General features: G+C 48.6%; 1 protein-coding gene across 1 annotated transcript; it reads left to right on the top strand.

Annotated features, from left to right (window-relative positions):
* Positions 1-503: 503 nt before the first annotated feature.
* On the top strand, positions 504-3206 carry si:ch1073-459b3.2 (growth arrest-specific protein 1). The gene is made up of 2 exons (XM_055662531.1): positions 504-2026; positions 2895-3206. The coding sequence occupies exon 1, from the start codon at positions 1236-1238 to the stop codon at positions 1998-2000; it is 765 nt and encodes a 254-aa protein (XP_055518506.1). The 5' UTR covers positions 504-1235; the 3' UTR covers positions 2001-2026; positions 2895-3206.
* Positions 3207-13833: the final 10627 nt, after the last annotated feature.

Genomic DNA, 13833 nt, shown 5'->3' with positions numbered 1-13833 from the left:
TCTGGCGAGGAACGCACAAACTCAGTGCGGGAGAGAGCCGGCCACAAAGGGAATGAAACGGGCCAGAAAATGCTATTCAGGGAGTTTTAGGAAGGGGGGATGGTGCAGGGTGTGAGATTGAGAGAGGGGAGGTGGGGTGAAGAATCTGAGCCAAATGAAAACATGTTTGCTGTTTATCAGTCTCCCAGGTTTTAGCTGAGCTAAAAATTGCAACAATCTTCACAAACAAATTGTGAAGGGAGGGAGCCGTTTTAAACCTTAGACACAAAACGCTGCAGTAACTCAGCGGGACAGGCAACATCTCTGGAGACGAGGAATGTGAATCACATTTCTACGACGGGGGGGGGAGGTGGTTTTAAGGGGGTTATTTTTCAAGTGTGAATCTCATGTGAATTTCACATGTTGGATATAATCACTTCTCCTCTCCACTCTTCACAGAATCCTGCTCCCCCTAGTGTTTTATACTTTGTGTGTGTGTGTTTTTTTTCAACCTTAAAAAAAACCCCTCCAAGACCACGCACGTCGTGGACTTGATACATAAACATTTGATCAGTATGTGACGTGTGGCCTGCCAAAAAATTTTGAGAGTCGCTATGGAAACCGATCCCAATCTGTACAGCCCTTAAGAAAAAAACTCACTCGACCAATCCCATTTCGGGATGAAAGTAAGAGATTTTTTTTTCCCCCTCTCTTGTTTTTGATTTTTTTTTTTGGGACTCTCTCTCTCTCTCTCTGCCGTTTTGGGGAGGGAAAATGCGAGAGTTTCAGGGAGCTGGGCGCTTTTTTCTCTCTCGAAGAAAGAGGGAGATACAAGAAAGTCAAATCAGGCGTGAAGTGGAACAGTTGGCACTTTAGAGACGGGTTGAGGGACTGTGAGAAAAAAAAGTCTTTGGGTCTCGTAAAAAACCGCGGCAAATCTCCGTTCCCAGCTGTGCGAGTGGGACTGGGAGAATTGGGAACAAAGGGGGGGGGAAGATATCGCCTTCAACAGGAATGGGTCATTTGGCGAACAATGCTGCCAGTACCGTCAGGGAACTCGCCAAGAGTCAACTGCTCGCTTGATCGCTAACACCGGTGGGAATTGAAGAGGGGAGATGTTTTAACCCCGCTGGAATGCGACTCCGAGGGTCCCCTACAGCGAGAGAGACAGGCGAGCGCTTGGGATACCGCTGGAGGGATGCATTCGACGCGGTCGCTTTAAAGCAGGGCGCTTATGGTTGTGCAAACTCTGAAGAATGCTGCGGGCAGTCAGACTGTGCTGGTATCTGGCGGTTGTGGCGTGCTTTAGGCCGGTGACCGGGGCTCAGTCGGTGTGTTGGCAGGCGCTGCTCCGTTGCCAGCAGGAGAAGGAGTGCAAGTGGGCTTACAGCCAGTACAGCGCGGCTTGCGAGCCCTTCCTGAAGGGCCTGCGGAGGCACTGCCCGAGCCACTGCATCGGCGCTCTGGTCAAACTCAACCAGACTGTGAACGGGCCGGACTTGGAGGACTGCGACTGTGACCAGGACGCGCAATGCAGGCGGGCAAAGAGAGCCATCGAGCCTTGCTTGCCCCGGAGATACAGCGGCGAGTCGGACCTCGGATGCACCAAAGCGCGGCAGAGGTGCGAGGATGAGTCGGTGTGTCACGGGGCGATGAAGGATTACCTCTCCAACTGCGGGCAGCTCTTTAACGGGAGGAGGTGCACCACCGTGTGCCGGGACACCATCCACTACCTCCTCTCCATCCCCACTGGCATCCTGCTCAACACATGTGTCTGCGACGGCGTGGAGAGGCCTTTCTGTGAGGTGGTGAAGGAAAACATTGAGAAATTCTGTGCCATCAACGGCCACTCGTTTCTGACGGCCACGCCGGACTCGGATGAGAATTATGAATATGAGGATTATGAAATAAACAGAACAGATTTAAAACCGCACCAAAGTGTCCCGGAGTCCAACTTCTCTGCGGCACACACGTGTTCTCCACTTCTCTTCATTCTGCTTCCAGGCTTGTGGTTTCTATAATACTTTGTGCAAACAATTATTTGCAGGTTTGTTTGTTTTTTCAATCTCTGCTCTGCCCTCCTCTCTCTTTACACACACACAACACACACACACACGCAGCGGCGCAGTGTTTACAGATTAGCAACTAAACACACACATACACACGCAATGGCGCACACGCACGGAGGCACACACACGCACACACATACACACACACGAACACACACACACACACGCGCGCACACACACAGGCACACACACAGCCACACACGCAGCGGCGCAGTGTTTACAGATTAGCAACTAAACACACACACACACACACACACACACACACACACACAACACACACACACACAGGCACACACACACACACACACACACACACAGACACACACACAATGGCACGCACACACACAGAGGCACACACACACAGGCACACACACACAGGCACACACACACACACACAGCACACACACAGGCACACACACACACAGGCACACACACAGACACACACACACACACACACACACACACACACACATACACACACACACACACACACACACACACACACACACACACACACACACACAGCCACACATAGCCCCCCCCCCCCCCCCCCCCCCCCACACACACATACAGGCACACACACACCACACACACACACACACACACACACACAGGCAGGCACACACACACACACACACGCACACAGACACACACACACACACACAGACACACACACACACACACACGAGGCTCACAGAACACATTGAGCCGCAGACACATTCTGAAGGCACGAAATACCCGCAGTCCATTCCCCTCCACAGACGCTGCCTGACCCGCTGAGTTCCTCCAGCACTTTTCCTCTTGTGTTTCTGCTCAAGATCACGTTGGATATAATTTCTGTTTTAGAATCAGCCCCGTTTCCCGGCTGGGATTTTGTTTTTTAAAACGCCATGTGCAAACCCTGGATACCCGCTCTACAATCTTTTGGGATTTGGCTGGACTCGACTCAAAAACCGAACAAAACTCAGCAAGCGTTTCGTGTCCAGTTTACAGGCTCTCTGGCGATGGGACAAGCACGACTGGGACATCTGCTAGATTTGTACGAATACTTTTTTATTAATGTTGTACAAAAGGTGGTACACATTTTTGGCACTATTTATGGTCTTGAGCGAATGTATATATGAAATAAATTCGGGCCACGGTTTTGTATTAGATGTCCTCGATTTCTGCAATTGTGTTTTTTCTGTCTCTCTCCCCGTGTGCGCGGATTGACGGCGAATCCGATACTTCCCGCACCATTATCCCGTCATCAAACTGCCCGTCGGTCTGTCGCGCCGTCTCCGTGCATTGAGTTAAGTTGGGAAAAGGGGAAGTACAACGGGATCTGGGGGGTCCTTGCACATCAGTCTATGACAGTAAGCATGCAGGTACAGCAGGCAGTGAGGAAAGCGAATGGCATGTTGGCCTTCATAACAAGAGCAGTCGAATATAGGAGCAAAGAGGTCCTTCTGCAGTTGTTCAGGGCCCTAGTGAGACCACACCTGGAATATTGTGTGCAGTTTTGGTCCCCTAATTTGAGGAAGGACATTCTTGCTATTGAGAGAGTGCAGCGTAGATTAATTCCCGGGATGGCGGGACTGTCATATGCAGAGAGAATGGAGCAGCTGGGCTTGTACACTCTGGAGTTTAGAAGGATGAGAGGGCATCTCATTGAGACATATAAGATTGTTAAGGGCTTGAACACGCGAGAGGCAGGAAACATGTTCCCGATGTTGGGGGAGTCCAGAACCAGGGGCCACACACACAGTTTAAGAATAAGGAGTAAGCCATTTAGAACGGAGACGAGGAAACACTTTTTCTCACGGAGAGTGGCGAGTCTGTGGAATTCTCTGCTGAGGCAGGTTCTCTGGATGCTTTCAAGAGAGAGCTAGATAGGGTTCTTAAAAATAGCGGAGTCAGGGGATATGGGGAGGAACGGGGTACTGATTGGGGATGATCAGCCATGATCACATTGAATGGCGGTGCTGGCTCGAAGGTTGAGGTTCAGCGGGTCTCATGTGCATTGGAAAGTTGCGGCTGAGTTGGGTGGCGCAGCGGTAGAGTCGTTGCCTGACAGCGCCAGAGGCCCCGGGTTCGATCCCGACTACGGGTGCTGTCTGTACGGAGTCTGTACCAAAGATACCAGAGCGGGGAATAGTATCTTTGGTCTGTATGTTCTCTCTGTGACCGCGCGGGTTTTTCACCGGGCGCTCCGGTTTCTTCCCACACTCCAAAAACCTACAGGTTTGTAGGGTAGACAAAAGTGCTGGAGAAACTCAGCGGGTGCAGCAGCATCTATGGGACGAAGGAAATAGGCAACGTTTCGGGCCGAAACCCTTCTTCAGACTGATGGACAAAGTATTTACGAAGGAACTGCAGATGCTGGACATTTTTCGTTTTTCCAGCATCTGCAGCTCCTTCTTAAACAAAAGGTTTGTAGGATAATTGGCTTATGGAACACAAGATGTACATTTGTCCCTAGTGTGTGTAGGATGGGTGGTGTTAGTGTGGACTCGGTGGGCCGAAGGGCCTGTTAAAACAGCACAGAAGGGTCTCGACCCGAAACGTCACCCATTCCTTCTCTCCAGAACTGCTGCCTGTCCCGCTGAGTTACTCCAGCTTTTTTGTGTGTCTATCTTAGGTTTAAACCAGCATCTACAGTTCCTTCCTACAGAAAACATTACAGAGCAGGCCCCTTCGGCCCACAATGCCTGTGCCGAACATGGATGCCAAGTTCGGTTTAACTATATACTTGCCGAAGAGAGACACAAAAAGCTGGAGTAACTCAGTGGAACACACACTGTATGTAATCCACACTCCCATTCCCCGCACTGCTGTCAAAAAGCCTCTTAAGCGCCACTTATATGTCACGCAAAGGGGGAAGATTCTACCCCACCCTCTCCCCGCGACCACATCACGGTCTCTCCCTTGAAGAAGGGTCTCGACCCGAAACGTCACCCATTCCTTCTCTCGGGAGACGCTGCCTGTCCCGCTGAGTTACTCCAGCATTGTGCCACTATCTCCTATTTACATTGAAATGGAAATTCAGTCAGATTGTCCGGAACAACGTGTAGCGTGTGTCGCTGTTGCTATCCGTTCTCAATTGACCTGCCAGCCAGCTTTTATAGTGTTTAAGAAGGAACTGCAGATGCTGGAGAATCGAAGGTTACACAAAAAAGCTGGAGAAACTCAGCGGGTGCAGCAGCATCTATGGAGCGAATGAAATAGGCAACGTTTCGGGCCGAAACCCTGAAGGAAATAGGTAACGTTTCGGGTCGAAACCCTATTTCCTTCGCTCCATAGATGCTGCTGCACCCGCTGAGTTTCTCCAGCTTTTTTGTGTAGCCAGCTTTTATACTTGTGTGAAGAAGGGTCCCGATCAGAAACGTCGCCTGTCTATTCCCCCTCCCCAGAGGCTGACTGAGCCGAGTGCTGAGTTCCTCCAGCACTTTGTATCTCGATCAAGATTCCAGCATCTGCAGTTCCCTGTGCCTCAGCTGAATTGAGATGGCATGTTTGGTACATTAATTGGAAAAGAACCGCGCGTCATGTTCTGCTTGGGTTATCCGATACGACTATGTGTCATAGACTCACAGAGTGATACAGCATGGAAACAGGCCCTTCGGCCCAACTTGCCCACACTGGCCAACATGTCCCAGCTACACTAGTCCCTCATGCCCGCGTTTGGACCATATTCCTGTAAAGTATATAAAAAAAAGATCTAAGACAAGGGGTCACAGCTTAAGGATAAGGGGGAAATCCTTTAAAACCGAGATGAGAAGAAGTTTTTTCACACAGAGAGTGGTGAATCTCTGGAACTCTCTGCCACAGAAGGTAGTCGAGGACAGTTCATTGGCTATACTTAAGAGGGAGTTAGATGTGGCCCTTGTGGCTAAGGGGATCAGAGGGTATGGAGAGAAGGCAGGTACGGGATACTGAGTTGGATGATCAGCCATGATCATATTGAATGGCGGTGCAGGCTCGAAGGGCCGAATGGCCTACTCCTGCACCTAATTTCTATGCTTCTATGTAAGAGTCCTTTTGTGTATTAATCAGCATCTGCAGTTTTTGTTGCTGTGTGTGAATGTTGGATTTTCCAATTTCGAGAAGTAGCCCTGTCCTAACCCAGTCCCCCCCCCCCCCCCCCCCCCCCCCATGCCAAACCCCCCTCCCCTCCCCACATGCTCATTTTTTCCCCACCAGCAAAATCACACCACTCCTACTCACCCTCTCTCCAGACACACATCTTCCCATCCGGGATTCCCATATTTCCCTCTTTCCCCTCCCCTCTGTGCCCTTCCATCCATCTCCCTCCCTCCAGTTTTACATTTCTCCTCTTCTTCCTTCATCTGACACCAGCCGAACTACTGAACTACTATCTACCTCATTGGTGACACTCGGACTATCCTTGATGGGACCTTGCTGGCTTTAACCTTGCACTAAACAATATTCCCTTATCATGTCTCTATACACTGTAAATGGCTCAATTGTAATCATGTGTTGTCATTCCGCTGACTGGATAGCATGCAACAAAAAGCTGCAACACTGTACCTCGGTACACGTGACAATAAACTAAACTGAATCCTTTTGTCTCCTTCTCATCTCCAGCCTTTGCCACTTACTCCACCCATCTGCCAATCAACCTTGTACCCCCCCCCCCCCCCCCCCACCTCCCCCCACCTATCACTACCACTCTCCACCCGCCTCCTCTCCTCATGACTCACAGTCTGAAGAAGGGTCCCAACCACAAATGTACGATACAACTTTAGTTATCCCAGGAGGGAAACTGATCTGCCAACATTCATAAAACGGTCTGAAGAAGGGTTTCGGCCCGAAACGTTGCCTATTTCCTTCGCTCCATAGATGCTGCTGCACCCGCTGAGTTTCTCCAGCTTTTCTGTGTAACCTTCATAAAACACAAGATCCATGAAACATTAAATTAAAGTGACAAGTGGAAATGATTGGGGGGGTGGGAGTCAGTCTGAGTCTACCCCACGACAGAAGGGGGAGGAGTTGTACAGTTTGATAGCCACAGGGAAGAAGGATCTCCTGTGGTGTTCTGTGCTGCATCTTGGTGGAACCACTCTGTTGCTGAAGGCGCTCCTCAAGTTGACAAGTGTGTCATAGAGGGGGTGCTTGTTACCTGTCCACAGGTGTTGCCTGATCATAGAAACATAGAAATTAGGTGCAGGAGTAGGCCATTCGGCCCTTCGAGCCTGCACCCGCCATTCAATATGATCATGGCTGATCATCCAACTCAGTATCCCATACCTGCCTTCTCTCCATACCCCCCTGATCCCTTTAGCCACAAGGGCCACATCTAACTCCCTCTTAAATATAAACAATGAACTGTGGCCTCAACTACCTTCTGTGGCAGAGAATTCCACAGATTCACCACTCTCTGTGTGAAAAATGTTTTTCTCATCTCGGTCCTAAAAGACTTCCCTCTTATCCTGATCCGCAGGGTCCCTCCAGGACTTTCTGTTTTGGCTCGAAAATCCAGCATCTGCAGTTCCCTGCATCGCTGTTATGGTTGCGTTGTTGCTTCTGGGATCTTGCTGAAGTGAAGTGAAGATTGAAGTGTTGGGGACTTTGCATGCAAAAGTAATTCATTGGCTGTGGGGTCTTTGTGAGATCGGGTAGGGGCAACAGCTCTTTTAGAAAGGAGGTGAGGAGGAACTTCAGAGTCAGAGGGTAGTTAATGTGTGGAACTCATTGCCACAGAGGGCTGTGGAGGCCAAGTCAGTGGATATTGTTAAGGCAGAGAGATTAGAAATTCTTGATTAGAACGGGTGTCAAGGGTTTATGGGGGGGGGGGGGGGGGGGTGGGGGGGGGGGGGGGGGGGGGGGGGGGGGGGGGAGAAGAAAGAAAAAAGGAGGAGGAGCCCGAAGGCTGGGGGATGGGAGGAGACAGCAGGAGGGCTGAGGAAGGGGAGGGGACAGCAAGGACTAACAAAATTGGGAGAATTCAATGTTCATGCCCCCAGGATGCAGACTCCCCAAGCGGATCCTTCTTCAGACTGATTGGAGTAGAGTCACAGAGTGGAAACAGGGTCTTCGGCCCAACCTGCCCACACAGGCCAACATTTCCCAACTACACTAGCCCCATTAGTCCATATCCCTCTAAACCTGTCCTAACCATGTACCTGTCTGTTTCTTAAATGTTGCGATGGTCCCTGCCTCAACTACCTCCTCCAGCACCTTGTTCCATACACCCACCACCCTTTGTGTGAATAAGTTACCCATCAGATTCCCATTAAATATTTTCCCCTTCACCTTAAACGTATGTCCTCTGGTCCCCGATTCCCCTACTCTGGGCAAGAGACTCTGTGCATCTACCCGATCTATTCCTCTCATGGGGAGGTGGAGAAAGCTGGACAAGGGTGGTGGGGGTAGGACAAAGTCTGGAACTATAGAAGGTAGACAAAATTGCTGGAGAAACTCAGCGGGTGATGCAGCATCTATGGAGCGAAGGAAATAGGCAACGTTTCGGGCCGAAACCCTTCATCAGACTATAGATGCTGGAATCTTGAGATGCTATAGGAACTATAGATGCTGGAATCTTGAGATGCTATAGGAACTATAGATGCTGGAATCTTGAGATGCTATAGGAACTATAGATGCTGGAATCTTGAGATGCTATAGGAACTATAGATGCTGGAATCTTGAGATGCTATAGGAACTATAGATGCTGGAATCTTGAGATGCTATAGGAATTATAGATGCTGGAATCTTGAGAAAAACACAAGCTTTGTCCCGTCCACGCATCTCTTATCCAGCTTCACCCCACTCCCCTCCCCTCCCCTCCCCTCCCTTCCCCACACCAATGTGAAGAAGGCTCCCGATCCGAATCACAATCTGCCCATTCCCTCCCCAAATGCTGCCCGACCCGCTGAGTTCTTCCAGGAATATAGTGAATGCTGTCACTGAATTTCATCATTTTTTCTCTTTTCAACCCCTTAATAAATATTACTTTTAAAGAATCCTTCGTGAACATTGAAACTGCTTTGTGTGTGGGAAGGAACTGCAGATGCTGGTTTAAACCGAAGGTAAAGACACAAAATGCTGGAGTAACTCAGTGGAGCAGGAGGCAGCATCTCACTTTAAACTGCTTCGTTTAAAAAACAAATCCATTCTTCCCTCAAAAAAGTTACTCTGGCAGATTGTAATTTTAATGGCTCATAATAAAATGAATACTCAAATAAACACGGCTGTGGCAAGAAGCGTGGAGGGGGGGAGGGGGGGGGGGGTGTCTTGGGGATCGGCCGCTGTTTATGGAACAGAGAACTGAGAGTTTACTCTGGGAGGGAGTCGCTACCTGTATACATTTGGTAGTCACCCGCCTTTGTCTGAGCGGCAGTGTGTACAGAAACTGCACCAAGTTACATAAACAGTCTGAAAGTGAAAGCACTCGAGTTTTTCTGGAGAGATGTGGCTGGGGCTGGGGGGGGGGGGGGGGGGTGGGGGGGGGGGGGGGGGGGGGGGGGGGGGGGGGGGGAGGGAGAGAGAGAAATAGGAAGATTCTGGCAACCATGAGAAAACAGAATATACGGCCACTGTTTGACAGATGAGGTTGAAACAGAGATGCACTTCCTCCTAAAATGCAAAACAAATTGACAAAACAAGGAAAGCAGACTTTGACAAACTCAGTGTGGCAACCCCTGATTTTAAAGAACTAGATGTTACATCAAAACTAAGAATAATCCTTCGAAAAGGAAATACGGCACATCTTGATGCACAATACGTGACAGCATGCCACAACCTGAGAGACGGTGAATGACCAACATGCACACATATGTACACACACACACTAATTGACATTAACTGACACTAAGACATTAATATTGAATTGCTAAACTTGCTATTGTGTTGTGCTGCTTACAGCTGCAAGAACGTGCAGCAATCAATAAAGGGCTACAGGCCTATTGCGAGTTTATGTACAGGGACATATCTATCCATGCACTGTATACTTGTATTTATACCTACGCGTTTTAAAAAATATGTATGTCATGTTTTATACTTTGGCAATATAACAATTTTTTATCATGCCAATAAAGTTTTTAAATTGAAATTGAATTGAGAGAGACAGACGAGAGATGGGGAGGTGGGGAGGTGGAGGCTAAAACATGCTCAGTGCAAACAGTACACAAATTGGCAGACTAGATTCCCTCTAAATCTGCATTGATCTTTTAACATGGGACTGCTATAAATAGCTTCCCGGGAAAAATAAGAACGCCTTGATATTTTGTGCAATGCCTTGTAGACAATAAATGATTGATGCAATGGGGGGGGGGGGGGGGGGGGGGGGGGGGGGGGGGGGGGGGTAACATACAATAGAGCCGCAGTGAGGGTTAGGTTAGTTAAAACATAGAGGCCCCTGTGAAGAATTGGAATCTTAGAGTCTCTGTGGAATAGTGTTCCAAGGACAATCTGTTTGTAATTACCCAGCTCAGGGTCAGACTCGAGGCATTAACTGTGGGCTTTCTCCCGTCTCTTTGCGTCGATATAAAATATTTTAACAGCCTCGCCAGTGCTCAGCAGACACCCATTCGCAGCACAGAGGGGTTAGCTGCTTTTTATTGCAGTGTGATTGCAGACGGCCATAAAGCGATTCCATTATCAACAGCGCTAAAACTTTAGGAAGTTCGGCGTGGTGTCTGAGGCTTTGTACTATTTTTCACACTTAAAGGCGTTTCTCTGCGCTCTTTGCCAGCCTCAATGCCATCTTCCCCGTGTGTAGGAAGGAACTGCAGGTGCTGGTTTAAGCCGAAGATGGACACGAAATGCTGGAGTAACTCAGCAGGACAGGCAGCATGTCTGGAGAGAAGGAATGGGTCACGTTTCGGGTCAATAGACAATAGACAATAGGTGCAGGAGTAGGCCATTCGGCCCTTCGAGCCTGCACCGCCATTCAATATGATCATGGCTGATCATCCAACTCAGTATCCTGTACCTGCCTTCTCTCCATACCCACTGATACCTTTAGCCACACCTAACTCCCCCTTAAATATAGCCAATGAACTGTGGCCTCAACTACCTTCTGTGGCAGAGAATTCCAGAGACGGGTCTGAAGAAGGGTCTCGACCCAAAACGTCACCCATTCCTTCTCTCCAGAGATGCTGTCTGTCCCGCTGAGTTACTCCAGCACTTTGTGTCTATCTTCGGTTTAAACCAGCATCTGCAGTTCCTTCCTACACGTTGGGTTAATTGAGTAGCAATGTTTTCCCTAGTGTGTAAGGAGTGCATTAGAAAGTGGAATAACTGATGAGTAATCAAGGGTCAGCATGGACTCAGTGGGGCCAAAGGGCCTGTTTCTATGCTATATCTCTGAACTAAAGTCAGCGGTTCAGGCAGCATCTGTGCTATATGAACCAATCTATCGGAAGAAGCCAAAACCGGGCCTGTCTATTCCCTCCGCAGATGCTGCCTGACCCGCTGAGTTCCTCCAGCCCTTGAAGCCCCGTCCCCACGGTACGAGTTCATTCCAAGAGCTCTCCCCGAGTTTGCCCTGATTCCAACTCGGAGATTTACGGTAATGGCCACTCGTCGGTACTCGAGGCTCTCGTGGACATTGTTCATCGTGTTGAAAAATCTTCACGAGTCTTCCCGAGCTTACCTGCCGTTAGCGTTACGAGCCGCTAAGAGACATCCCCGAGCTCCGACGTACCCGCTACATTCATTCTCCGTGCTTCCCACGAGTTTGATTTTTTTTAAACTCGGGAGAGCTCTTGGAATGAACTCCTACCGTGGGACAGAGCTATAAAGTGGCAAAGAGTTGTCCACTCAAATTAAATAAATATTTTAATTAATTAAAGATAGTACTACAATTTTGCTGATGGTCTTTCGAGGATTTTAGGCCGGGATTTTGGCTGCTGCGTAAGTCTTTATGTTCTGGTTTTGAATTTGGTTCGAATTCAGCTGGAAATTCAATGTATAAAACGCTTGGGCACCACAGCATTGGCAAAACCAGCAGGTAATGGGGGTTGTTTCAGTATTACGGGTGGCACGGTGGTGCAGCTGCTGTCTCAGAGCGCCATAGAGACCCGGGTTCGATACTGACCACGGAGTTTGTACGTTCTCCCCGTGACCTGCGTGGGCTCTCTCTGAGATCTTCGGTTTCCTCCCACATTCCAAAGACGTGCAGGTTTGTAGGTTAATTGGCTCGGTGTAAATGTTTTAAAAAAATTGTCCCTAGTGGGTGTCGGATATTGTTAATGTGCGGGGTCGGCATGGACCTGATGGGCCAAAGGGCCCCCTTGCATCGCTGTATCTCTAAACTTAAACTAAAGTATTGACTTGCCAAGATACATGTTTGACCAGAATCTCACTGAGATTTTCCTCACTCTATTTCCAGCATTTGATCTCAAGAAGAAAAAAAAAATCAAATAAAAGAGGAAATTAAATCTGGGAAGAAGAACACACACAGCAAAACGTGACAAATCTGGTCAAAAATCATAATTTAACAATTTGTGAATCGGCTGGGAAATTAAACAGGGAAAGATAAAACAGCTTTAAACCCTTCCCTTCTCTCCAGAGATACTGCCGGTCCCGCTGAGTTACTCCAGCGTTTTGTGTCTATCTTCGGTTTAATGCAGCATCTGCAGTTCCTTCCTACACACTTTAAAACAGGGACCAGGCTGAAACTGGTAGACGTGTGCCAATTCTAAGTGTAGATCGATGAAAGATGGTGATATTGGATTGGAAGATCTATTACAATGTCATTGACTGGACCTGTCCCAGTCCAAACACTTGAAGCGTTTGCAGCAGATAATAGGTCAGGCATGTTTATAGAGGAAGCAAACAGCCCTCGAGAAATGTCAAGTGCCTGTTCCATTGTCATTCAGATTTTCCCAGCTCCTGCACATCCACATTCCACCCTGCAAGTGTGAATGCTCTCAGACGTGGGTAACACGTTATTGTGTGTGTGATATTCCAGGGGATGAAACACCATCTGCTTCATGTGGAGAGGGAAGGGACGAAGGTTCGGGAAACTGTAACCCTTGGTGATCGACACAAAATGCTGGAGTAACTCAGCGGGACAGGCAGCATCTCGACCCGAAACGTCACCCATTCCTCGTATCCAGAGATGCTGCCTGTCCCACTGAGTTACTCCAGCCTTTTGTGTCTATCTTCAGTGTAAACCAGCATCTGCAGTTGACAATTAATCCTTGGAGCGCACAAGGTTGAAGAGTGAATTTATAGAGGTGAATAAAATCACGAGGGGAAATTATAAGGTGAACGCATAGTCTTTTAGATATAGACAAAAATGCTGGAGAAACTCAGCTGGTGAGGCAGCATCTATGGAGCGAAGGAAATAGGCGACGTTTCGGGTTGAAACCCTACTTTAGACTTTTACCTAGGATAAGAGGAATCAAGAACCACAAGATTTAGAAGATTGAGGGGGGGATCTTATAGAAACTCACAAAATTCTTAAGGGGTTGGACAGGCTAGATGCAGGAAGATTGTTCCCGATGTTGGGGAAGTCCAGGACAAGGGGGCCACAGTTTAAGGATAAAGGGGAAATCTTTCAGGACCGAGATGAGAAAAACATTTTTTCACACAGAGAGTGGTGAATCTGTGGAATTCTCTGCCACAGAAGGTAGTTGAGGCCACAGTTCATTGGCTATATTTAAGAGGGAGTTAGATGTGGCCCTTGTGGCTAAAGGGATAAGGGGGTATGGAGAGAAGGCAGGTATAGGATACCGAGTTGGATGATCAGCCATGATCATATTGAATGGGCTGAATGCCCTACTCCTGCACCTATTTTCTATGTTTCTATGTTTCTAAGACATATGTTTGGGGATGA

The sequence above is a fragment of the Leucoraja erinacea genome, chromosome 36 (genome assembly GCF_028641065.1).
Source record: "Leucoraja erinacea ecotype New England chromosome 36, Leri_hhj_1, whole genome shotgun sequence".
Lineage (NCBI taxonomy): Eukaryota > Metazoa > Chordata > Chondrichthyes > Rajiformes > Rajidae > Leucoraja > Leucoraja erinaceus.
Note: the sequence above shows the minus strand (reverse complement) of the source record. Positions and strands in the feature narration are given on the sequence as shown.